We start from the raw sequence: 27,731 nt of genomic DNA on the forward strand, positions 1-27,731 counted from the left end.
CCAATTTTGATGTACTCGGGCCTCAATAATAGGAGAGTGAGAGGGGGGACAAGACAGGTAATGGAAAGGTGGGGAGGAGGGGTGGGGTGGAGGATAAGGCAGCGGAAAGAGCAAATGAGCGAGCGAGGTGAGTGAGTGAGAGAGGTAGAGCGAGGCAGCACACTGCAGATCCTCGCCCACTGTCGCCTCTCCGCCGGCAGAGGAGACGACAGCGCAGGAGGGAGGACACCATGGAGGAGCCTCTCTGGAGCCTCCGACAGCAACTCTCCCGCTGACCGCCACCACCTCCTCCTCCTCCTCCTCCTCCCTCCATCCTTCCATCACTCCTCTCCATTTGGATGTCCTTCCACTCCTCCTGCCTCAAAGTGACCCGCTCTCTACTTCATCTTGGCTTTTTATAGGACTACCGTTTTGTTTTTTTTCCCCTGCAGTTCTTGTTCCTCAGCTGACCTCCCCCCGAGCTGAGTGGATTTACTTCTTTTTTTTTTTTTTTCCTTGGGACTCCCGGACTATGGGGCGGCGGAGGGGCAGCTGGCACCTCCTGGTGCCACTGCTGCTTCTCCTGGGCTGCGTTTTCCGGCGAGATTTCGCGCAGACGGATGACGGCGGGAAGTCCGTCTACTTCTGGGAAACAGGTAGAGCTGAACCTATGATGTCTTGTTGATCTGCGAGTATGTCATTCGCAGGTGTCGGTGGGTCACGGGTATCAAATCAAATCAAGACAGTCGCTTTGCTCTGTTTGCCTTCAAAACAACTTTGAACGAAATCAAACCAGGACAGGAAAGATGACCCCGATAACAACTCGCTGTGATCTGTGTTGCACTGGATTACGCTCCTTTCAGGTGATGCCATTCAGGCATTATTCCAGAACGGGAAGGGAGGAGGAGGAGGAGAGAGGGCAGTTTTTGATGGATTTGACACAAGGTCACGTGGTGTTGAGTATTTCTTGTTACGGAGAATGTAATTGGTTGACGTGGCTACACAAGGATTGTTGTTCGACTTTTACGTGTGAGATCACACATGGATTGTCCTTGCTTAACGCGGGGCTAATGAAGCAGCTAATAGCTACATAGGGTATTGTTCTTTTTGACTTTTAAGTGTGAGATTCATTAGTTAACTTGGCTACCCTGAGAATGCCATTGCTGAATGTGGCTACATAGGGCTTGTCGTTACTTCGACTTTTATGTGCGGGATCATGTGCATTAGTTGACTTTACTTTACAGGGAATGCCGAAGCTTAGCATGGCCACACAGGTTGGGGTTGAACGTGTGAGATCATGTGCATTCATTAACATGGCTACACATGGAATATTGTTCATTGACATGGCTCCAAGGGAGATGCCATTGGATTATTCTTTGTCCACATCGCTACGCGCGGATTGTGTTTCGTTCAACTTTAAAGTGTGAGAATCAAGTGCATTCGTCAAGTTGACTAAACAGGGAATGTCATTGCCGAACGTGGCTACAAGGCGATTTTCATCTCCGTGGCTACACGCGAATTTTTTTTCAAGCTGGATTTACCCATGACATCTGGTGCATCACGACAAATTTAACAAGGCTACCAAGGGAATGTCGTTAATGTGGCTACACAGGGATGGAAGCGATGTAACGCAATTAACAGCTACCCTGTGTGTGTGTTAATGTACCGATTTCTGTTCGCTCATCTATGGCATTTCGTCGTGTTTATTTATTTATTTATTTATTTATTGGGAGCTGGCAGACGTTTGTTACATGAAATTGCGTGGTGTAGTTGAGCTTTTTTTCTGTTTCTATGTTTAAATCTACAATTATTTGTCTTTTGTTGTAGCCCCACGTTAAGCAAGGACAATCCATGTGTGATCTCACACGTAAAAGTCAAACAACAATCCTTGTGTAGCCACGTTAACCAATTACATTCTCCGGAACAAGAAATACTCAACACCACGTGACCTTGTGTCAAACAGTTTTTATATATTTAAAAACTGTATGGACTCTTCCTATATTGCGGATAGACATCAATCGTGGGTGGTTCAGAAACGTATGCCCCGCGATAAATGAGGTTTTGCCATTTCCTAGTTTGCATTCAAACCATGTCATCGTTTAACATTGGCCTGTCAAACTTTGCCCACTCAATTGCCGAATCCATGCCTGTCGTGCCTTGTGGTGCTCGCCCACCTCGTCATTTGACGCACCTCGCCACCTCTTCTTGCATCTTTAAAGAGGATGTAGCGCGCTAAGGAGATTAAAGCAGCGGGGATTTACCACGCCAGGAAGGGGAGCGGACTTGAGGAAGGGGAGCGGCATGCAGTCAGCAAAGAGAGAGCAACTTAACCTACATCCACCCCGCTGTTCGGTCAGCCACGATTACGCCCTGGCTCCCACGCCACGCCACCTTTCTCCTGCTTCTCAATGGGTGGAAACGCTCCGGGAGGGCTGCGTGCTTTGAAATGTAATCCAGTCCAGCCAGTGGGAGTCTAGTTGGCCTCAGTGTAATGTACCGCATTGATTGCGAGCCCGGAGTCTTTGTATTACATTCACACAATTTAAGGCTTTCAGTCAATCCCGGATTTAATTATTCAAATCAAAATGGCATGATACGATACCTTGATTTAGGAGCTTTTCCAATTATCAGTCATCGCTTGTTAGATTTTTTTTTGCTTTGACTTCCGAGTCTAAATTTAACCCCTTTCAGGGACAGTGGTTACTAAAGTAGACAGTTTATCATGTTATCAGGTTACAGGGTGGACGAAAGGGTGATAAGTTATAAGTTGGCTTGATATACAACGGCGTGAAGTGAAAAAAAAAAAATGAAGGAGTAGTTAAAATGTGAACGAACCAACCAACCAAGTAACTAACTAACGTCAACTAAATGTGTCGATTCATAAAAACGTAGCATTTAATTCCACGCACTGACTTGAGTGGTCAGTGCCCCACTCTGGCCACAATGCGAGTGGACTGTAACTGGCAAAATGTTCACTGGAATGTAACGGCTTCTTCCTGGGACCGTCCAAAAGATTTACGGAAAGCGCTTTTCCAGCTCCCATGCCACACCACCTTTCTTTTGCTTTTTCAATGGGCGGAAAAGCTCCGGGAGGGCTCCGTGCTTTGAAATGTAATCCAGCCACTGGGAGTTTAGTCGGGCTCAGTGTAACATATCGCATTGATTGCGAGCCTGGAGTTTTTCCCTCGGCCGATTCGCACATTTTAGGGCTTTGAATGAATCCCTAACGTGTTTTTCTTTATTCTTTAAATCAAAATGTGATTATATTTGTTTTGGGTTGGGGTTTTTTTCCATTCCTTCTTGCACATCATCGACAAAGTGTGATGGTGTTTGTGTACAATTGTGCGCTGAGGAGGGAATATTCCTGTGGCAAGCGATATGCTGATGTTTTGCATATTGATGAGTCTGGAGCTCAAATGCGGGGCCTGTCTCGAAAACTGTGGGGAATAGGCCCTGCCTCTCCTTGCCTTACCTCCCCGCCTCGCTTTCTATTTGCTTGTGCGGAAATATCTCTTTTTTTGGAAGGTGAGGCGGCTCAGAGCAGTTTTGTGCTCTGAGCTCTCTACTGAGAGACACTCACTGAAGGTAGTGCTGAGGATAACAGATAAGATGAATGAAAGTGAGAGATCCGAGGCTAACACAACCTATGATGAAGGCAATAAAGGTATGACACACTTTACTGGCCCCTTTGAGACACCACCTTCCATTTCCAGTTCTATTCTTGTTTTCCATAATACTAGAGAGCATTCCTTACCACTGCCAAGCACGAATGCGAAGGTAAGAAGTGCAGTTCTTCTACCAGTTTGTCAGTGTAGAAGCAATATGCGAAAACAAAAAAGTGATGCACCTTAACTCATTCAATCCCAGCCATTTTCACTGGAGCAACCCCCTCAATCCCAGCCATTTTCACTGGATTTCACTGATCTTGCAAGGCCCACAGAATATTTGGTTCTAATCCTATATAAACATGGAGCCTACCAAATATAAAGTTTGGACCCTCTTTTTTCAGCAGAAAAAAAAATGTTTCTATCTTTTTCCATTCTTCAGCAATCGGCATTACAAAATGGCTAAGTTTCATGAAAATGGCGATTCCTGGGCAAAAAACGGAGAAAAAGAGCTTTTTCTAAAAGCATGCATTTCAAGCACGTGAGGCACCACTGCCACCTACTGGTCACTTTTTTTTACATGGTTTACAATGCAAACAGCTTATTCAGATTGCATCAGACCCTTCTCTCTATGACGCAAACAAAAAAAAAAGACTTAGAGGTACAAGTACGTCCTTGGTAGGCGGGGCCTAATTTTAAAAAGACGTACAAGTACGTCTTGTGGAATGAAAGAGTTAAGATGCCACCGAGTAAATTATTACTTTTTTTTAATATCTATTGTTATTCCGTTTCATACATTGTCTTTATATTTTATGCTTGTTTGAAGCAGCCATTATGGCCAAATTTGAGGAGTCTCTGAAAGTGAGGGAATAAAAATTAGCCCTGAACACCAATTTCACTGATCAACACAAAATTTGGTTCTACATGTCTATCATATCAGTATGCTCGAAAAAGTCTCAAGTACCCATGCCTGACATTGAACAGGAAGTCAGCTATTTTGGTTCAAACATTTTCAGGGGATTCAAAACTTCTGGAAAGTTAAGAAAAATACATAAATAGCCCCAAACACCAATATCACAAACTGGCATGAAATTTGGTGGACATAGCTATCATTCCATAATGCACAGGAAAGTCACAAGTAAGCGATTTTGGGCAAATGTGAGAATTCTCCTAAAGTGTGAAAAAATTACCCCCAAAACCAATGGCGGTTCTGGGGGGGGGGGGGGGCAACGGGGGCCAGTGCCCCTGTAGCACCGATTCTGGCCCCCCCCTCCGAGCGCAGATTACACAGTCGTGCCGAGTCGCCGACGCGAAGGGTGGAACCAAAGTGCGTGATTTAACATTCTAGTCGGACCCTTTAGTGCGCTGCGCCATTTAAAAATGAGCGGGAAAATGAAAAGCAGTCCGCAGAGAAGGAAATTACCACGACACGAGTGCTATTTGCGTGTGTGTGTGTGTGTGTGTGTGTGCATGTGTGAGTGTGTGTGTGTGTGTGTGTGCGTGTGTGTGTGTGTGTGCGCGCGTGTGTGTGTGTGTGCGTGTGCATGTATGCGCGCGTGTGTGTGTGTGTGTGTAACTTTTTTAGTCTCCCTTTTTATTTTTATTTTTATTTAACAGGATCAATATATAAGACATTGCCTTTTAAAATTTGGATAATTATATGCATGTAAAACATCTAGCTTCAGTGTATTTGCAATTTTTGGTGGCTGGTACCATATCATCCCCTGGCTTGAATATTCTCAACAGACGTATTGTTACGCTTGCAGACATTTTAGCCCTCCTAATACTGTTTTTTTCTCATCACTGTAATGTTATGACTACAATTTCAAAGTCTGAAGAAATAAAAAGTCAAATAAGATTTCGAATCTGTCTTTTTAGCCCTGGGTTGAATGTGCCCCCCCATCAAAACCCCTGGCCCCAGCCCGGCCCCCTCAGTGAAATTGATCCAGAACCGCCCCTGCCCAAAACCAGTATGACCAACTCGAGACCATATTGGGTGGACCTGTCCATCGTAACAGGATGCACGAACAAATCCGAAGGATCCATGACTGAAATTAAAACAGGACATATTTATTGCTTATTTATTTATTTACAATTTTTTGGAGTGACTTCCATGGCTTGTGTACTTTGAGAAACTCCTACTGTGGAATTCGTCCAATTGAAAGCAGGTATCATAACGGGGAGGTAAAGTATTGTAAGGCATTTTTTTTCCTATGGCAGCTAATGTAGGCTAAATAGAAACAACTGTTGATGACGGTAGCCACAGTGCAGCTATTTCACCCTGCTTTACTTTTTGTCTGCTGTCAGGGGAACATTTCGTGGCATCCCGAATCAAACATGGGAGCGCACCTGTTTATTCATACCATCACCATCAAGTCATCAAATGTTGTGGTATTCATTCTGGGAACTCATGGTTTCGCCCGCAGAGGCACATACATGCTCACATGACATGACATATATTCCCTCCCTAGTGTCTGGTGTGCACTTCATTACGCTCGCCGTAGGCGCGAGCTGCCAAGACCTTCCCATGCTTGCAATTACAGGTGCAATATCTGTCCGAGGTGTCTCAGAGCCAACCTCAGAAATTGCCTTTGCAGTTTTGACAACATTTGAGCAAACTGCAAGGGGGGAAAAAAACCAGTATCGAAACCTTTGTCATGAAAACTAAGATCTACTGTACGACTCACGCATCAGCTGACCGTCAAGGGCTCATTAAGGCAGCTCAGTCGGCAGCAAGAGAGACGACTATTCTTCTTGCATGCAGGGCAGATACTCTTTGAACTGTATGCTGCACTAGTCATGAAATGATTGGGCTTTGGGGTAAAATTTCAGGATGAACCTAAAATGACCTTTACAGGTGAACTTCATTTGACCTTCTCGGAACTTTTAAATACACAATTGCACATTGCAAACTGTTTAACGTTAATGCAAAATGTTTTTAGTTTTTTTTTTTAACTTGCCGTTCTCCAAACAGGAGCTGAACATCAAAATTCATAACAAGAGATTGATCGTTTGACAAGACCAAAAATAAATCATTTCATTTGGTTTAATGGAGAGTTTACTGGGGGGCGGGGGGGAGAAAAAAAACCATTGAATGGACTCAAACTTCATTCGTTATAAACAAAATTGGCAAATGCAAAATGAATTATGTGAAACCAGGACTTTGAAATGTGAACGTTATAGGGGTGCGTTTGGGGTCGTACAGAGCGATGTGGCGGTTCCCCGACAGGCCCGATGTTAGCCCGCCTGCCTTCAGCTGGCGCGGCAGCAACAAAGGTTGTCATCTACGCTCTGTGGGTCGTGCGTGGCTGCCTCCGCAATCACCACTGAAGGGTGACATATCGGAATTTGATGGAGAGGCAGCTTAGGTTGTGAATACAAATAGATCGCGGATCATCATGAGCACCTCCACTATATAACGGATTAGTTCCTTTAGTGTAGAACCAAAATATACCGGACGCCACTGCTGTCTACTGGAAATGATACGATGTAATTAAAAAGAAGAAGTTTGTATGGGTTGCTGCTTCTAATGTGTGATCATGCTGTACCTATTGAAAGTTGATATGTAAATGCTGTCACCTCTCAAGTCTCATGAGCTCATCTATTACGTTTCGCACTAGTTGACTTTCGTAAGAAAAAAATGGAACATTTTTGGTGCTCAAGTATGTAGCATTTCATTCTTCAAAGGGCACATTCATCACGTCTCACTGCTTCATTTTCAGATTGCTGGATTTTTTTTCCCCACAAAATCCCGATGATGACTTTCAAAAAATGTGTCGCGAGAAAAAAAAATAAAAACACTCACACCTTTGATTTTTGGCTGGAACGTGAGTTTCGCTGGGGGCTAGCGTGTTATGCTAATGCTTCCTACTCCCAAAATTGTATTTTATTCTACAATATTTTGAAACTTGGTATCAGGGATTTGGAATTTTTATTTTAGACAAGCACACCTTAATGTCAACTCAAATAACTTCATCAGCGACCTCACTAAGTTTTGAAATAAAAACTGTCATCTCTGTTTAGCCGCAGCAGCCGCCCCGCTGACATACAGTAGCTGCGAGCTATTAGAAAATAAACATACAGTATCCATGCGGCGTCTCGGCCTGCTACATTAAACATTCCAGCAGGAATCTCTTTCCCGCCCGGAGGAGACAAAAACATGCCCCTGTTGGGAATACCAGTTTATGTTCGACTCTTGGTGACCCTCATTAGCATAGCACCTGAGGTCTAACAAAAATGAGATCCTTAGCAACAAATTTAGGCCACGCATAAGAATTAAGAGGCCTTCTTTGGGATTTGGTGGTTTACACTGAGCCTAGGGCTTTTAGTTAAACCGTTTTTAGGCCTGTGTTTTTATTTCCATTCATTAGTAGGAGTAGAACGACAGGCTAATGAATTGTCGTGACTCGCTACTAAAGGTTCCGTGGGACCTTCACCCGGAAGACTTGAGTCACTGAGTGGAAAGCAGCATACAGTACATTAACGCTCGACTCTTCAGGCAGTGATATTGCTTTTCCCGTCCCAATTTAAGATTATTCAAGGTCTTGAAGAGGAAGATTATTCAAGGATTCAGGGAGTTTTATTGTCATAATAGGACACATTTCCACATGATATGGCATGAAATACAATACCCGAGGTCCCAGGATTGCCAAAGATTATGCTTACAAACTTCAAGTTGGTACTGGTGGACTTTGACTCTGGGAAGCATTTTGCCAGGTGGCAGTTTTGCAATCGTGCTCACGTGTCAATTGGCGAGCCATGGGCCAGGGAGTGATATGCTCACAAAAATGACAAAGCTGATAGCTAAGATGTCAAATGCGGATGGCCTCACAACTATCCAAATCATACCTGACACTCAATTAAATTACTTCTCGAATAATAATGATATATTCATATCCATAACTTGACCCGTATGACAAACAATGGTTGATGTGTCACTTCATTCTGAAATTAGCCTGTTTTAAGGGGGCGGTTGTGTCTCGTGCAAACAAACCGCTGCTCACCCTCATGAGTGAATTTCAGGACAAGGTTGAGATTCATAAATGTGTGCATTCAGAAATGCGCGTAGCATGGCTCGGTGACACAGTGGCCTATCGGGGGTGGAAAAAAATATGTTCTGCTGCTGTTGCAATATGGATGAAGTAAGGCAGAGGCGGTGGGGGGGAATCCTCTTATCTCACTCTAAATAAAGTTTTTTGGATGAAGTATAATCTCTAAACCCGGCGAGTTTGCTGTATCAGTAATAGCCAGGTTTAGTGTAAGCTGCACCATTTAGAACAAAACCACTCTTTGGCATCGCGCTCGGCTTGGGGATGGATGGGAGCGTTTAGCAAATGCGAGAGGCGTCTCTTATGCCACCAAACAGATCAATCTGGCCCAGACGTGGAAAGATTTTTTTAAATGGAGTGCACTGTCATGGTATGGCGCTGTCGGAAAACCATTAGGGCCGCGGTGACGCGGAACAGCAGAAGTCGGCACGAGCTAATTTTTCCACTTTAATACTGCTTCATTTCCGCTTGACTGCTGCTGCTGCTGCTGCTGTTGATGCGAATGCTAGTCACGAATACCAAGGCGGAGACAAGGCTCAATTTTTGCTGGTGAAGGGATAGGTGGGGTCAAGTCACTGATGTCAGTCTCAAGTAAGGCTCGAGTCTTACCTTAAGTCGGCAGTCAGTGCCCAAGTCATTTTGTCTGGCGCAAGTCTAGTCACCTCATTAATGCAGTCTTGCCTGCAGTGTCGTATAATCTTTAAGCGAGAAGACCAATAACAACAAATACCCTCTGGGATCAAGTCACATGTGCGTGTCTCAAGTACGTCTCAAGTCTTGGCGAATTGCACTCATGTAATGTGTACGCGGTCTCAACATGTCATGTCGAGAAAAGATTTTTTTTTTTGCATTCGTTTATGTAGTTGTTAATTGCCCCATGTGACGTTAAATCGAAAAAAACTTGAACCCTACGACATTTGACAAGTCTTAAAAGCATTCAAGACTCCAAAGATTAACTCAACCCAATCAGAATTTCAAGATTTTTGTGTCTTCAAAGTACATTTTGCGTACAAAGTGATTATTAAAATTCATTTGCACTTCGAATGTAGTGCCAAATCTACAAAAGGAGAAGCTTATTTGCATGCCAAAAGGCTCTTTGCCGTATTTCCAGTCCCAGAATCTCCAGGTAACGCTGCAGGCTGAATTGGGGAAACCGCAACATTTCCTGCTCTGACTGAGTTTTGTGGGCAGGGAGTCTCGCAAAGGTCTCATCCCCGCGGTATTTCGCCAAAACTAGTCTGCAGGTCAAAGGACAAACAAATCCAGCGGCCATATTGCGAGCACTTAAGCGTCATTCAAACATGCCCATTATTCCCGGGAGGAAGCTCCCTGTGACATTTACCTGGAGAGGGCGTTTTGCTGCCTCCTGATTTTTTAATTTTTTTTCCAATAATGCCGCCAAGGCTCAGGCATAAATATCCTGCCGCCTGTCAGCGTTGTCCTTAATCTTTCATCTCTCCCTCTCCTGTCAATCAGTTGTATGTTTGTGTTGTCGTAGGGTAGTTGTGCTGCAAATGTAAAATGTACAGCCAAACGCAATAGTCAGGGAAAGTATCTACTTGGTATGTAATTCCCTAACAGACATGTAAACACAGAGTGATTTGATGTAGTCAGGCAGTATTAAGGCTATTACGCTTGGAAGTAGATGAAAACATGACATTCGTGTATTGGCTCTTATGTAACCAACATTGCTTGGGTGATTGAAGATCTGTAATGCTGGATTACTCAGATGCTTTGCTGGACAAATGACTGGGCACTTTGAAGGGTTTCCAGCTCTGTTTTGTCCTGGTGAAAATGTACCGGTAGTGCCGTTGGGAATATTTGAAAATTCATCCCTCAAAGTCACCTTAACCCTCTCATGCACCCTGTAACCTGATAACATGATGAGCTGTCCACTGTAGTAACCGCTGTCCTTGAAAGGGTTAACATAGCAACATGAAATGTGGTGAACACGTCTATCATGATGAAACCCAGAAAAAAAGTCTTAAGAAGCCATAGCTGAAAACATTTTGGTTTGAAGCATCCATTTTGTGGTCATGTAGCCATTTTCAGGAGCCCTCCAAAGACAGATCAACTCCCTGGACACAAGTCTGATGGACGTTGTCAGATTCTGAATAATGTTAACTTTTCTCATTGCGTGTGGACGCAGCACAAAAGCAATATTTTCATGACTCACCCAAAAACACAAACAGGAAGTCAACTCTGGTGCACGAGCGAATGGTATAATATTCAGCCCTTGAGCCGTTTTACCAAAGCAACGTGATATTCGGTGAGCAGATCTACCATGTGTCGACCCACAGAAAAGTGTCAAGATGCCATGGCTGGAAACACAGAGGACCTCTGCTAGTTTGAATCTCATTTTATAGTAAAGCGCAACAGCCATTATTTCTTCTTTTGAACCTAGAGTAAAATCATGTACACAGTAAAATTATAATGTACAGTGGTACCTCTACTTACGAAATTAATTATTTCTGGAAGAAATTTCTTAACTCGAAAATTTTGTAAGTAGAGACGCTTTTTCCATGTAAATGCCCTAATCCATTCCACCCCCCCCCCCCCCTCCACTCCCCCAAAAATTCAGACAGGCATGTTGTATATGTAACAAATGCATGTTACAATTAAATTATTGCACAATAAATGAGAGTTGTGCATAATGCAAAAAACAAAGAATAGAGTAAAGAATAAAAATGATGGTCATTTAACTTGTAACTGCATCCTCATCATCTTTTGTCCATGTTCTCTCTCAGAAGTGGTTTTTGCCTGGCATTTTGTAAAGAACTGATCCAAGGACGTTGGCTTATGTCAGCTTTTAACAATCCTTAGAAAATGTCCAAGGCAAACAGCAGCATAGTGGGCAATCGCCGGACTTGTGAACACTTTTCTTTTCACCGTTCACATTTATGTAAAACTATCGGAACGTCTCATCGCCTGAGGGGCGAATGACTAGGACGCTGCATAGTTACATATCTATCTATCTCCACACATAGACCCATACAAGAGGTCCTTCTTAGCCAATGGAATGCCAGGATGATGCTCTGTAATAGCCAATGGCAGAGCAGCTATAAGAATGTTGCTTTCAGGAAACTCGGAGCGGCGACTCGCAGCCCATGTTGTATTTTTACCTTTCGTATCTTGAAATGTCTTTTGTAACAAGAGACAATATTTTCCTGTTGAGGCGTTTCACAACCTGAACATTTCGTATGAAGAAACGTTCGGAAGTAGAGGGACCACTGTAATGCATACCAGCTAAAATCTCTTTGTTCTCAAAGTAGGAAGGACAGTAACATAATGTAATAATTATAAAACAAAACATTTCATAACATCATTTTGGATTTTTCTTTTCTCTTTAGGAAATCAATGATGCAGACAAGTGCTACCGTAACAGTCGGAATGAGTATGCCCAAGGTTCCTTTTTAAATAGCTCTCCCCGCTATCACCGCTTCCCGACCCTGAAGTAATTTCACGGCTAAGTCAAGGCATCCGTCACAATCTGTCAATGTCAAGGACCTCGTGGCCTTACCGCAGACATTTAATGTGTACCTACCAGAATGAATATGCCACTTATCACAACAATTCACACATGTACGGTTAACCGCATAAAGCGCGGTTGAGGTGTGAGCTGTTCTTTGTGGGCCTCATTAAAAGTGACCCAGAAAGTGCCAGGTGCTCTCAGAGTGAAAGTGACAGCGTGTTTGCTTTGGTTAATTGTTAGTGACAGTGCTTGCCAATGCCTAAATTGATGGCCACGTTCTGTGAAAGAGCATTGACTCCCCCCCCCCCCCCCCCCCCGCTCCCTTCTTTGCTTTTTCTTCTCATTGCCTGTAGAATAGCCAAGCCACTAACGAGCTATGATTAGCCCAACAAAACCGCAGCGATCATTTCTCTCAAGCTGCACACTAATGTCTAATTAGCGTTTAACATAAAATCACGGCGCATGATCGAGTACTGCAGATGCGTGTCAATGTTTCGAGAAACCAAAATATGCATCAATTGTTTAGCGTGAAGCACGTGTTCGGGTTAATTTTCAGGTGTCCATAAAAGACAAACTTGTTCTCGAGATTTTGTTTGGTTCCCAACAAGTTACAAATTGGGATTGTTTTTTATTCACCCTCAAAGCCCTTTACAGCTTTGAGCGTGAAATTTGGTCGACATTTCTACCATGAATAGGCCGATAAAAGTCTTAAGAACCCACACACAAAAACTCACAGGATGTCTGCCATTACCGGTTATAGCAGAACCTGGAAATGAAATGCTAAAATGTGCTACTTGATAGAAATCGCACTTGTAGCGTTTCGCCTCACAATCACCACAAGTAACGAGTATTTATGACATACCGAGGAGACATAAAACGGGCCGCCTCGGCAGCAAACTCGTTGGCGATTCATCCAGTTTTAAATCGGACGATAATAATGACATCATGTGGCTCATTTAAAGCTGCTCGTTGGAACAATATGAAGAGAAAGAGATGACGGAAAGGACGCCATAGCATGTTGGCAGATGAGGTGGAGAGGATTTGCTGGGAGGAAAAGAGAAGACTCAGCATGGAGTATCACTGCAATAGGAAACGAGTCACCAATGTTGAAAGGCAGTGGTGGGAAATAACCACATATTTTTTTTCCTGTATGTTATACTCTGTAGTTGTTACTGTTGTTTAAATCGTGATAGTAATTAGAAGTGGACAGAAAGAGCTTTGTGTGTTTTGGGGTGTTTTTTTTTTTTTTTAAGAAAAATAACACAATCTTGCACTTGATGTAATGACATACTGGTCAAAGGTAAATTTTAATCAAAGGTGGCTTTTTGTGTTCTTACTCCTTAAATATATTTTTGATGTAGATTTAAAAAAAAAAGAAAGAATTTTCCCGACCACATCAGGTTTTGTTTTTGTTTTGTTTTTAAGTTGGACCTACAAAGGCTTGCGCAATAGTTACTTGAATAATACAGTGTGTATTTGTGGGATTTGGACCCCACTTCATTTACACTGCCTTAAACTGTTTTGGTTTTTTTTTAAATTAAATTATTTATGTCCTCCTTGTAATATAAAATCCTCTGTCTTGATTTCTGATCAACACTTAGCCCTGCTATACTAGTGGGACTCTTGGGTGTCTTGAAAGGCGCTTATAAATAAAATGTATTAATATTATTATTATAAATTGACAAGAAAAATATTTTCTACTTAAGTACATTCAAGAGTCTTAACACACAAGTGTCTGTACTTCTACATAAGTAGCCCGCAGATGTCAGTACTTTTAGCACCTCTGTTTGGAGCAATATTGTGACAGTGAAGGAGCGGCAGGCTAATCAGCAGTGACAAGGCCTTGGATTAAAACCATGCTGCCAGATGGCTGGGGCGGGAGCAACGTGGCGACCCCGCGATCTGCTTCTGTAAATACTGACGTCCACGGCACGGTAGCCTGGTGTCAGCTGTCATTCTCTGGCTGCAAGAAGCCATCATGTGACCATGAAGAAACTTAGTTGGGAAATAACATCTCATGGCACGCCACCAAATCCAATGTGCAAAAGCGCAACAATTTGGCAAGATGCGCAAAACATTTTGAAATGCCACGGGAGCTGACGATCATTTTGAAAATGGAAGCCAAACGCATACATTTCAAGTCGGCAGCCGTTGGCGTCCATCTCTCCATTGAGCCTTCACTCTAAGTGGCAGCAACGTTGAACAGGGAGTCCCGCAATGGTCTCTATGTTAAAGAACCAATCCACATGTTGCTTATATCAAAGCTGCATGGCCGATGCTTGTAACAACGCAATCTGACTCAAAATCGCAAAAGAATTCAGTGAGTTTGAATGAACTTGTAGCCAACATAACCATGATGCAGGCTATATGCGCATCATCAACCAGCCAAGGCTTACTCTAGCTAATAACTGTGGTCTCCACAGCTAGCTACGACGTAGCATGCAGGTTAACCCACCCAGCATTCAGGTCTGACTCATTTACAGTTGTTTAACTGACCAGCTAATGGACTGTCTGACGAACAAACTGACCAACTCTCATTCGGACTGACTAGCTAAGTGCCCGTCTGGCTGATTAACTGACCAACAGCTAACTGACTTGTCTGAATGAACAACTAGCTACATGACTGATTGAGTGACTAACTAACCAACCAGCTAAGTGACCATCTGACTGACTGAGTAACCAGTTTCCCGAATGTCTGATTGTCCCACTAACTTGGCTAGAACATAGCACGCCCAGATAGTCGCACCAAATGCTCCATTTTACAAGCTTTCTCCAAGTTTTGTTTTGTATTATGCTGATGGTAGCTGACGAAGCTAGCTGCTACAAAATACCATCTCGGGTGGCGTCTGGCAGTTCATTCATCATCCTTTGTTTCACTATTTATTCAGATGTTTATCCATTAGGTGCTATGTCCTCCTTTGTAGTGAGGCTGCTGTACTCACGTTTCTATCCCGGGAAAAAGCACTTAGCTTGAACTTAAGTGTACGCGCGCGCACACACGCACACGCGTTAGAGGGTGCATGTGTTATCCACTGAGAGAAAGTTGGCATTTAGCTGAAAGATCGCGTCGATAGCTGAGCAGCTTTTCACGTGGTTTAGCCTATATTGGTCACACCTTGGCTTCTTGCTTGTGTCACCTTGGAACAGAGACTGTTTCTGGTATCATTTATTGTAATTCTTTGTTATCAGCTACAGTATATTTACCTTGTTCTGATGTGGTTTATTTTAAGTGGCATTACGTCATTACGTAAAGGGCTGTACTGATGCAACATAAGCGCAAGCATAAATTATGTTAGCGGTGTCATTTGCAGACACACATACAGCACAAAGTAGAATTGAGCAGAACCCCCTTCACCCTCGAGAGGACTCATTAATGGAAAAGCAGCACACAAGATGACAACAATGTCGACAACGTGGAGTGTAATTCATCATGGCACGTGTGACCTCCCCGTTTGCCGTTGCCGCCGCTAGGCCTTGTTGCTGCGCCCTTCCTCCACACAAACAGGCCTGATACTCGGCACCCTGCTGAACGCTGTATGATGTTGTCCCGTTGCCGTGCTCTTTAGCTAGTGCCTTACGCTTGCGCCTTACGCTTGCTGGCAAACAAAGAGTAAACACACCAGTGTAGTAAACAGCTCGGCTAGCAGAAATCAAATGTGGCACATGCTTTATATTGACGCCAAACTTCACTGCGGGCACTTCTGGTATAGCAACGCATAGCATTAAAGCGCATGGTCGGCCTGTCAAATGTATAGTTGATTAGACCACCTGTCAGAAACGCGAGAAAGGAGGATCCAGCTCCAGCATCATGCAGTGATTTAATGCAATCACTTTCACATTTTGAGCAACAATTAATGTACAAGTAAGAAACTGCTTTCCTTATTATAGCTTTCACAGTTTCAGTTTGACTGGTTGACTGACTAATTGACCAGTTAAATAACTTGATAACAAACGAGCTCACTAACTTATTAACTGACAGACTGAATGACTGCATAACTGACTGGGGGAAAAAAAAGCCATTTGTCCAATCGAGTGACAAACCAACCAAGAAAATGACAACTGGATGGGTGAGAATATTCACTGGCAGACTCTGATCGACCAATTCAGTAACTTTCGAAATTCAGTGACAATTTGCAGTTTTTGGTTAGATAACAGCAAGAATCAAGAAGTCGACGCAATTGATTTGCTTTAGCTGGCCACATAAAGGGAAATTGTGGGCTGGATATGGTCCACGGGCCTTAGATTTGGCATCTGCCATAGGCAAAAAACAACAACAACAACAACAAATGCATTGCAAATTTCTGTCACCTATTTATTTCGGATACTCACTTCCGATTGGAGCTCATTTGGGTGAATTCCCTAGTAAGAGTTTGCCACTGCATTAAAACCCTGGAATTGACCCAAAATGGTTGACTTTCTGTCATATTTCATGCATGGATCCTGAAGACTTTCTCGTACAACCTGTTATCGTAGACATTTCATTTAATGCTGATCAGTGAAAGTGATGTTGGAAGCTAACTCTTTCTAACTTTCCAGGGGGCTTGACTGAGTTTGGGGCAGGGTTAAATTCCACCAAGATTCAAGCACATGAAAAATGTTGTAAAGGCTATTCATTCACTGGAAGAATAAGGATTTAAGAGATATTCATTGTAGTCAGGTGCAATTGATATGTTCGACTAAAAGGAGGTTGGGTCACTCCTCTTAAGTAGTTTTCAAACGAGGGCTGGTCGCTTGCATGGTGGTCTGCATTTTTCTTATCGTACAAGACGATATGAGGACACGGACGGTCCGTGGCATGGCTGCGTTCCGCATGCCATCTTTCATTGACCACAGCGGTGTGATTGCAGGGTTCACCAGCAGGCTACGACACCAGAACTGACCTACATTTCATAAACACACACACACACACACGCAGAGGCAGAAAATCCTCGCTTAAACATCTGGAGTCATTCCAGGACACCAAAAAAAAATCCCAAATCGAACCCCGAGCAAACACAGGAATGCTTTGTGGGAACTAAACAAGACAGACGGGGATTAATATCAGTGTCTGCGCCCCCACTATGTTGCAGATTTCAAAGTGTATTTTCCGTGCCGGGCAAATCCGAATTTAGAGTCGTGCATCTTAAGTGTATTTGGAGGTTGTTTTTGGGTAGCACTGAGCGCAAGTGGAAGGCATGCAGCAAGAAAAAGAGGCAGAGGCAGTCCCCAACCAAGCTGCGGTATTACTCATTGTTCCCACAGAACTGAGAGAATAATCAGAAGTGGGAGGAAGTGACGTATGTGAAAGTCACAAGCAAGTCTCAAGTTACTTTGCCAAAATAAAAATAAAATCAGTCAAGTCGAGTTGCCACCAAATTTCAAGCAACTCGAGTCAAGCCCCATTTAAAATGTCCAAAGTAATGTATGTTACTTATATATATACTTATATATATTGACTTATAATATATATATATATATATTTTTTCTTTTTTTTCAAAGCAAAATAACAAACCTGAAAGGCAAAAAATATTTTCAAAACTTTCCATGAAAAAAAATACACACCAGTCAAAATTTTACGAGAAAAAATACTTGTAAAGTGCATTATAAAATTAATGTATAATAATAAGAATAGTAATCATAATAATAATAATTATGATAATTTTTTGACTTTTTTGAATTTTTTTATTATCACCTTTCCAAAAAAAGTCATTATTTATTGAGAATCCATTGATAATATCAGGACCAGACAAAACAAAAGTAAAATAAAAAAATAAAAGTAATACTGTAAATCAAAACATTCTGCAGCAATTCCACAAGAAAAAAAGACAATAGAATAGAGAAAAGAAGAATAGTTGAATGGTATATTCCCTTGAGTGTCCATCTTTGAGTGAACGGGTTTGTCTGGTCCATATCTTGGTACTCATTGACCTTCCTGTCAGGCTCTCCCTCACTTGCGCGTGTTGGGGTGGGTGTTGCACGCGTCGTGTACAGTGTGCGCACGCTTAATATAAATCTGTCAATCAAGCCGAGGTGCCCCTCCACCTTCGCAGGTCCACCATCCATCCATTGTCAGCTGCCATCATGGCAACAATCAGGCTGTTATTTCTTTCATTTTTTTGGGGTCCAAAATCCAGTAGGAGTACGCTTGATCTCCCAGGCTCATAGGGAAAAAGCAGCTTTGGCAGACGGAGTAAAAAGGGGGCTATTAATTGCATTGGAAGCGGAGTGCAAACATTCATAACTCGCTCAAGTCCCATCCCCGGTGTCCTCTCTGAAAAGAAGTGGTCTCTCGTCAACGGCGGGGTCTCCAGCATGGAAATTGAGGGTATTAACCTTAAGTGGTGCTTGACTCCACAGTGCTCTCACGCTATGCCGCTCACGTATAGACACCACTATTCTCCTTAGCAGAGAATATGAAGGGAATCGGAGGGATGACAGAGAAAGCAAAAGCACCGCAGTCTCCCTGCCGTGGTTTTACAAAGAGGAATTAGATTACCTCGGGGGGAAAAGGAATATGATGAGACTACATACCATTTCACTGTCATTTTATAATTATGTAAAAAACTTTGGGCTTGTCTGTTTATGAGCTCAATTCTTTTCTTGGAGTTGTCTGTTTTTGAGATGAAATGGACTTCTCTTAACCTTTGTCACAGTTCAGAACAAACTGAAGAGCGATTGGATCCCGCAAACGTAGACACCAAACAAAAACTCCGGAACAAAAATATTTATTTCGAAGAACAAAGCGCTTGCTGAAATGTGTCTCTGGAGGAGCCGAGGGGGAGAACTCAAATCTGCGCAATTGACATGGAGGATACCGTTTTTTATCTCTCTTACCCTTTGCTATATTTGTGTGTGTGTGTGTGTGTGCCAGCCACATGCCTCCAGCCCAGTGAATGTGCATTTGACATTTCTGCTGGCTCCTTTGTGTGAATGGAGGCATTCCTTGAAAGCTTTTGTTCCCCTTTGGGAAGTCATTCCTTCTCAATGTTCATATCCAATATCGATCTCCATGAAAACACAGTCACATCACTCGTCTTTTTTAGTCGTGTGACTCGTCCTGATATTGTTATTGAGCTGGAAGTAAAAATCATCTCTGGTTATTATGACGTGTTTCTGCCCCCCCCCCCCCCCCCACTCAGTTGGAAGGGCCAACCAGCTGCCGTTTTAATATTCAAACTTTCATATTCATAAAAAATATATTTCATATTCATATTTTTATTAATAAAAGCGCTATAAGTAAGACATTTGCAAACAAAACCAGTCATGAATGTTTCATTTGATGCCGCTGACCTTGAAAAGTAAAAGCAGCTGATTGGCTTCAAAAATACCGTTACTTGAATTATTATAATTTTTAATCAAATTCATGACATAGTGGCTGTGCAAAGTGCAGACAGCAGAAAAAAGCTTGCTTCCTTTAGTTTGTGGAGCGCTTTAGACGCTTGCAGGTCATCAGCCACACTTTTAGCATTGTCGCTTTTGAATGCTACTGTTAGCAGTGAAAGACACAAACCTCAATAATCATAGAGAGGCCGAAATGTTTTGATTAAAACAAGTCTTCATGTACAGTATATTGATGTGTCTTTTGGTGTCATGTGACAAAACCCAGAAAACAGGTGAGCCACGATGTTCGCTAGCTAAGCCTGTGGTCACTGTGACGTCAAATTCAGTCGACAACAACCAAGTGGCAGCACAGGAGAAAATGGCAGCCCCGTAAAGATGAAAACAGCAGATTTTCTTTTCTGTTTAATTTATATTCCACAAGCACAATCAGAATCTGGTGTTTGGACTAGTGGGGCATATAGAAAAGGTCATTTCAAAGGAATTTCTTTGGCTTGACATTTGCTTTAAGAGGCTAAACGCAAGTTGATGTGGACAATTCACTACTCAAGTAGGGCTTTTAAATGGGTAAATAATCACTGACTGAAATTAATAAGATCATGCCGATTTTTTTGGAGTCTTCTTAAAGGCGACGATTTTGAAGGTTTCTGCCCGACGCCTAGGTTTAGTTTTATATGTCGTGTGAATGACAATAAAAAGCATGACTCAAGCATGATTTGCCTTTTATTTGGAGGACTGTACAAGAATCTTTTCTTTTCCTCAAAGTGATGTTATACGCTAGTCTTCCATTGCCTGACAATGAGAAAGTGAGCACAAGCTGAAATTAATACTTTTAAAAGTGTGTTTTATTTAGTTACGGTCTGTCTTAAATGTATGGTGGGGGATAAACTATAAAACTATTATATGGTCGGTCTTTCTCACGGTTGGGTTTGGTCCATATTTCCCGTGCTAAATCGGGTTTCACTGTACCCTACGGTTATATCAAACATGTTTCATTCCTCAAAACTCTGATAAACACAACTGCAAAGTTTCACGATTACAAAATGTTTGTCAATTAGTCAGTCACGGGTGGGTCTGGAACAGTGATCAACTTGGGTTCACCACACAAGCAATGAAGTCACTTTTACACAAAATCGCCCTTTTTAAAAGCTTCACGTTTTTATTAAATGAATCAGCCCTTTGACAGTAATATTGCTCAGCGGCAATCTCAGCTGCTGAATCAGCAGACCTGCTTCACTTGACTGCTCCCTTACAGTTGGCACACAAACATACGCCTGCCGTCACATGTCGCCATATGGAGGCAACGGCAGCCCGCCCGGTTGATTCGCGGCCCTCTAAATGCGTGCGCACAAAACGCTTGCTCGCTCTTATTGATTGCCTCCCCAGAATTATCGAGCGGAGCCCTCGGAATGATGATGATGTCTTTGGGGAGGTATGTCCCAAGATGGCCTCTTTTAAAGGGGGGGTGGGGGGCGTCATTCACAGACAAGTTGACTTTTAGAGCAGAAGACAAAGTTCCTGAGACGCCTGCGTATGGTTATCCTAGCAACAGTCACCCGAGGGCTTGCTAATCTGTGTCGTATCCAGCCAATTAACAGGCTGGAGAGGAGCTTGGGAGTTGTCAGACAGAAATCGCGGCTTCATCGTTTCCGCTTGACACCCTTACTATTTCTGTGGGAGCCCCAGCACAGGTGCCATATTTGCATTTGTCGAGGTTGTAGCGCTGCTCGTCATTCAGGGCTTTGGTTTCCTTACAGACCTGGACCTTCAATTTTGGGCTCACATGTCACACTTCTGGATCATGTATTTTGCAATTGCAATTCTTTGCAATTTAGCGTCATTCACCTCTCTTTTATGCAGGGAGCAAATCTGACAGGAACTGGAAAAAAAAAATCAAAATGACGTTTTGTCTTTGAAGTACCTATGGAAATTGCCAAAGGCACCATAAATTGACTGCTTCAAACCAAAATGGCTGATCCCTGTGTATTTTTGTGCATGGTTTCTTGAGACTTTTTTTTTTGTCTACTGATGATAGACTGCCCTTCCAATTTCCATTGTTGCCAAGCGAAACCAGCTTCTGGGGCTGAATTTTCCAAAACTTCCAATCGGATATCAAACATCAATACTTGGCATGCTGCGCCTACATGCAAGTACAAAGTATAGACATCACGAGCAATCAAAAGGCCAGAACATTGAGCCCGTTGATCAAGGCGTCCTCACATCCGATCAAACAAACTTCATCAAGGCCTCCTCTGCACTTTAACAGTTCCTCTCCGCCTGAGTAGAAAGCAGAGCACAACATCTCCCGCCTGCGCTTTGTTTATCACCCCCCCCCCCCCCCTCCGCCATGAATCATCCACAGCTTTTCTTCCTGCTTGCATCACTGACACCGAGATGATGGCACGCCACTTCTTTTTTATGTACTCCTGAAGTCCCGCTGGAGAATTTACAGCTACAAGGATGCCTTATATGACTCTCTTCCCATTATTGAGTCTATCTCCTGAAACTACAAATGACAACAAGGACGGCCTCTCGATTGCAGGGTAGTATCCTCTGAATTAAAACTGCCTTTGAACAATCAGTATTCTCATATAAATCCATAAAATAACTCGATACACTTCCTCCGGAGTTTAACAACCAAACCACCAAGTTCCTGTGGTTGTAATTTTTCAAATGCACGGGTTGTGAGTGAGTAATGCAATTCATGTACAGACCTGGCCTAATGTTTCGAGTACGACACAAGTATTGGTTTTCACAGATTGTTGCTTGACTGTTTTTCGATCTTTTTTTAAGGCGTCACAATCATAAACTGAAATACAATTACAAGCATTTCACGAGTGTCAAAGGATTTTATCGACCATTACATTAAGTTTATGCAAAGAGTCAAGATTTGAAATACCGACCCTTCTTTTTCAGTACCACTGCAATTCGATTTGGCATGCGGTCGATTAATTTCCGGGCCACATCCTGACTGATGGAAGCTCATAATCGCATAATCAGTCTTTGGAGTTTGTCAGATTTTGTGAGTTTCTGTTTGTTTACCCGCCTCTTGAGAATTAATGACAAGTTCTGAATGGGTTTAAGGTGTGGGGAATTTCCCTTCCTTGGACTCAAAATGTCGATGTTTAGTACCCTGAGTCACATAAGTATCACTTTTGTCTTGTGGCAAGGTGCTGCATCTGGTTTAGTCACAAGCCTGTTACCTGAATTTAGTGAGGTCATGTTTACTGTATATATTAACCCTTTCATGAACCCTGTAACCTGAGAACATGAAAAGATGTCCACTGTAGTAACCGCTGTCCCTCAAAGAATTAATTTAACACTTGCGGTCAATTACACTGCATGTCTTCAAGTAGATCTTTCAACGGACGTCCGGCTGATCTGTTGTGAGAAACGTGGCCCAAGCCCCTGTTCGACAAAATACACTCCCGCCTCCTGTCTGTGAGTGGATGCGTGGGCTTTTTTTTTTTTTGGCCCAAATTAGCACGAGTGAGCAAGCGAGCAGCGCCCCGCGGGAAGAGTAGCGAGCTGTCGTTCGTCAGATCTATCCTCGGCGAGCGGCAGCCGTCGCGCAAGCAGACTGGTGCGGGGCGGCCGCTGACAGCTTTAATAGTAATCAATCATCTGTCCCTCCGCGCTCTCGCCATTTGATAAGGGGTGACCACGAGGGAAATAAGTGAAAGCTGTTATTTGATGCTGTCGCGGAATTGTTTTTGCCTCCTCTGTGGATTAAATGGAATTATTCTTAATGCAAATATTGAAATGCATTGGTGGGGTTGCGGAGGCAGCAGCCTGACGTCCCCCTCCCCAGTCACTTCTTCGAACTCTTCCAGAAATATCCCAAGGAGTTTGCATGTTCTCCCTTTGCCTGCGTGGGTTTTCTCCGGGTACTCCGGTTTCCTCCAACATTCCAAAAGACATGCATGGCAGGCTGATTGAACACTCTAAATTGTCCCTGAGTGTGATTGTGAGTGTGAATTGTTGTTCGTCCATTTTTGCCCTGCGATTGGCTGACAACTGGTTTTAGGGTGTCCCTCGCCTACTGTCTGTAAACAGCTGGGATAGGCTCCAGCATGCCCCGCGACCCTCGGATCGGAAAATGGATGGATGGTGTTCCGCCCTCGCCGCATCCCCGTTGCGGCTAGTCAGACAGATAACTCCTTCAATGACCACACCGTTGAAATTTCTTGCGATTTATTCACAGGCGACTCAATAAGGTGTCAAACGGGAACAGACACAACACATAAAACACTTAGACGTTGTTGGAAAATGAAACGTGGCAAAACAATGTACCCCACTGGTCCATCGTGTGACGAACGCCTGGCTATGCTAGTGTAGCTAACGTTAATGAGCTAATGTGCTAATCACTGTGCGTAAATGCTAACTGTAAACAATTGGATCGCCCCTCGAATGTAAATCCATGGTGGACACACCCCACTAGTTAATAATATGACATACATTTACACAAAAAAATTACATACAGGCTGTGCTTGGCCTACGACACGAAGTTGCAGTCCATCATTCGGAGGTTCCCCGTGCAACGTTAAATAGGAAGTGTCTCACTCCACAACGTCCGGTGTGCCCTTCACAATAACGAATTAACCATACAAAATAAAGCAGCTCTGTAGCAAGAGAAAATAGGAAACAAATGTAACATGGCTCTTCAGGAGCCAGAACAGATGGATATGAGTTATTTCAAAACTAATGTACTCTGAGTTCACTTTCTGGGTCTTTGAGTATTATTATTTGTTTATAAGTGTTTCGTCATTCTTGTCTTGTTAAAGGCCAACAATGTATTATTAAATCTAAATGTCTGTGTGTACAGTTGTTTTGATGAAAGTAACACTGACGTACAAGTATGATGCATTATCATTCAGACACTTCACTGATAGATGTATAACATATTACATTTTGAAATGCGTGTGGAATATACCTGAGTGTGTCCTCCTTGGCCTTTTGCGGCTGCGCCCACCCCCCGACAACATCTTGTGCAATTATAGCCGGACACGCTAACAAGAGCTCCCAAGTGATGCTGTCAGTGTAGCCGCTGCCATGCCTGCAAAAATGTCTCATTACTCGGCCAGGGATCTCCTCTGCAAAGAAGGAAAAAGTCATTAGGAAGGAATAAGTCAGAGGAATGAGCAACCTCCTCCACCTGCCCTCAGTCTCCCCCATGAATAAATGACACTGTGGTACTTTTGGTTCTCTCTACTCTCGCTCGCTGTGCTTTAGTTTTTAGAAATGAAGCGTGAGATTACTGAAGTGTATTTGAGTTCCGGCTAATGAGGCTCACTGTATTACTCACAGACGATTTAACTTGTCAGGAATTCAAGTCAAATTTTTAAGATGTGATGGCCCAGTTCGGGAAAAGTGTGTCACAGATATCATTTGAGGTTGAATCGCGATGCCCTGTGTCAGTCCGCATTACAAAAAAGATTTTCATTGAGTTGCGACTGATAATAAATACTCAGGCTGTGAGCCTTAAATTGTAAATAATGTTTGTACAAAAATCATATGTTATGAAAATGGGAGTGAGCCGGATCTTACCGCATCGTAATTTGAGCGAGTTAGTTCAATTCGGAATTGCATTGCAAATGGAATGCTGCATCCTTTTGTATTGCTTCGTAATCTGAAGGAATTGTACCCAATTGTAAATTGGAGTGAATCACACAGTACCGTAATTAGAGTCAATTGACCCTAGTGAGGATTAAGCGGTTTGGAAAATGGATGGATGGATGGATGTGTTGGATCCTATAGATCAAACATACGGCCCGCGGGTCGGAACCGGCCCCCAAGGAGGTTCTGTCAGGCCCACGGGGTAATTTAAAAGTGAAAAAATGCATACAAGACGCGAAATGAATATTTTTAATAAAATGCAATTCGTGGATTATCCGCTAGGGGGCACCCCGTTTTGATCAGAGAAGAAGATGACAGCAGTTTCAGTCTGTCACAGAGACAGACCCAACACAGCAGTAAAAGCCAGCTACCTAATTGCTAGCGAGATAACATTAGCATCACAGCCGTATTCTGATGGTGACTTTGTTGAACAGATTCATGATGAAGGTGGCTGAACTTGTTAATCCCGAGAAGCAACAAGCTTTTGCCAATATTAGCCTTACGAGGAAAACTATACCAGAGAGGATTTCAGACCTGTCAGCAGATTTAGACAGCCAATTGAAACAGAGAGTCAAGTCATTTTGTCAAATGTTTTGTAAAAGATATGTTCGTTAAATTTCAACATTTTCCTAATATTCTTATGCTTCTTTATACCAAAACAAAGGAAATACATGATATTTTGGTTATTTATAGCAGAGTATGGTGTAATTTTAATGGTCCGGCCCACTTCACATCTACCAAGGCCGTATGTGGCCCACAATGTGAAATGAGTTTGACACCCCTGCTATTGATGTATAGATTTTTTTCTTCTTATTCTTCGCATGTTGAATATCACAATATTCAGCACAGATCTCATATTGCATGCTTTTCCAATATCGCCCACCCCTAATAATTAGAATCAATTGTATAGCATGTATGGAAGTGTGAAGAGGTTCCAGCGCTTCCATTGTCGTCGTGGGAACAAAGCAATAGCTGACATGAAAGAAGAACTCAAACTGTGTTGCTGTTTTGCAATTCAAAAAGTGTGAATGTAAAAAGATGTAAAAACAAGACCCCAAAAATCCAAAGGTTCCGCCTCATTATTCCCTCGTTTCATCCTCATCTTGCACATGAAACCAAAGCAAAGCGTGAGGTTTGCGACAGACGCCAGTCCATGCATCACAGCCTTTGGCCTTCTGCGTGTTTGTGTAAGCGCATGTGCTCACGCTTGGCACCACGATGCATGTTCACAGCCAACACCTTCCACCTGCCAACTGAAGATGCCCTCCCCTAAGGCCTCTAAAAATGCCCCCCTTAGCTCCTTGGAAGCGGTAGCGTTCATGTCCAGGGCTCGAGACTGCGACCAAATTGGTCACGAATGCGATCTGTTTTTCAGCGTATGAGATATATTTTCATTTGATCACGTCGGTGTGAGGGCATATTTTATTAATGCTCCATCCAACGCTGGCACTGTATTAGAGCATGTGGTTAAAATTCTCTCTCTTTTTCAGTCGGCTATAGCTTCCGCATTGCACGTACGTCTGTCCACTTATAATCCAGCTAGCAAAAAATAATAATAATAATCAAACAAACAGCTGTCGTAGTGTTGAATAGAAAAAAAATCTTGTGCGTTTTGAACAGCTATCTGTTGTTGTTGCTGTTCGTTGCTCTCGTGTATGTGGGGTCGGTGTGCTAATATGCGTTAGCTCTGCACAGACTGAAGACGGTTCATAAACTGACCTCCGCAAATCCAAATGGGGAAGGCTCTTCCATGCCGTCGAGGCAGAATGGACAATATGATTGGCTGCTGCGTCGCTAGAAGGCTACGACGCATACAGTATGTCCAGATGACATAACCAGGCGTGCCACCTTGGTTTCTCGCTCATTTGGGAAGAACATTGATGATAAATATGTAGAGATGTGCCTGTTTCATTGATGGTGTTTTACAGTCTACTGCAGTTTCGAAAGCCTTTGCTAACCTTCAGTCAACAAGTCTTGAGGGAACGGAATTGGTCGATTATGATGCCAGGCAGGGCTGTTAAATCGTTCCCCTGCCTCGGCAGACAAATGTCTTCCTTTTGATATTTTTTAAGGACTCTCATGAATATCCGGGTGGGAGCATAGCTTTATCCAAAACCTGCATTCATGTGGCTGATTTAGCGGCTTGCGTTAGATACATTAGCATTTTGAGCAAACAAAACGATAGAATAAACAAAATCCACTCAATAACACTGCAGTGTTGTTTCCTGATTTACCCCACACTCCCTGGGCTAATTTTACACTGATCATTCTCACCACTGCTGTGTCGTCACGTCTTTGAAACCAAACACCCTTTCAGCCCCCGCACCCGCCTATCCTCCCTCCACCCTTTATTGGATAGGGATGTAAAAGTGATGCATTGTGGGAGACGGTAATCTAATCCCGACGCTGGGGGGCCGTGCATCCCGACACGTGATTGGACAATTTGTCTTAATAAAGTGACATCATCACCATCAACGCCACACTTCCTCTAGAGTCACACGCACACACACACACACACTCAAAAACAACCTGTATTTGACATTTCTTTTTAACGTGCTGTGTAAAACTCATTCACAGATTGTAAAGAAAATCCACACGGTTTAATCCGCAGAATACAAAAAGATTAGCAGGGAATGACATGCACAGTGAGGGATATTGCTGTCAGGAATTTGGAGCCTTAGATGAAAAACAAAA

General features: G+C 43.0%; 1 protein-coding gene across 8 annotated transcripts in view; it reads left to right on the forward strand.

The window, feature by feature from the left end:
- The first annotated feature begins 212 nt into the window (after nucleotides 1–212).
- thsd7ab (thrombospondin, type I, domain containing 7Ab) overlaps nucleotides 213–27,731 on the forward strand; it is a 76,131-nt gene continuing 48,612 nt past the window's right edge. For all 8 annotated transcript variants that reach the window (XR_015101253.1, XR_015101254.1, XR_015101255.1 and 5 more), the window contains exon 1: nucleotides 213–635. Coding sequence is in view for 4 of the 8 variants with exons in the window: in XM_086114301.1 (XP_085970427.1) it covers nucleotides 512–635 (124 nt within the window). In the remaining 4 variants the exon portion in view is untranslated. The remainder of the gene's footprint in view (nucleotides 636–27,731) is intronic.

This window comes from Hippocampus guttulatus, chromosome 6, assembly GCF_054856545.1.
Source record: "Hippocampus guttulatus isolate MCC_2025c chromosome 6, RoL_Hgut_1.0, whole genome shotgun sequence".
Lineage (NCBI taxonomy): Eukaryota > Metazoa > Chordata > Actinopteri > Syngnathiformes > Syngnathidae > Hippocampus > Hippocampus guttulatus.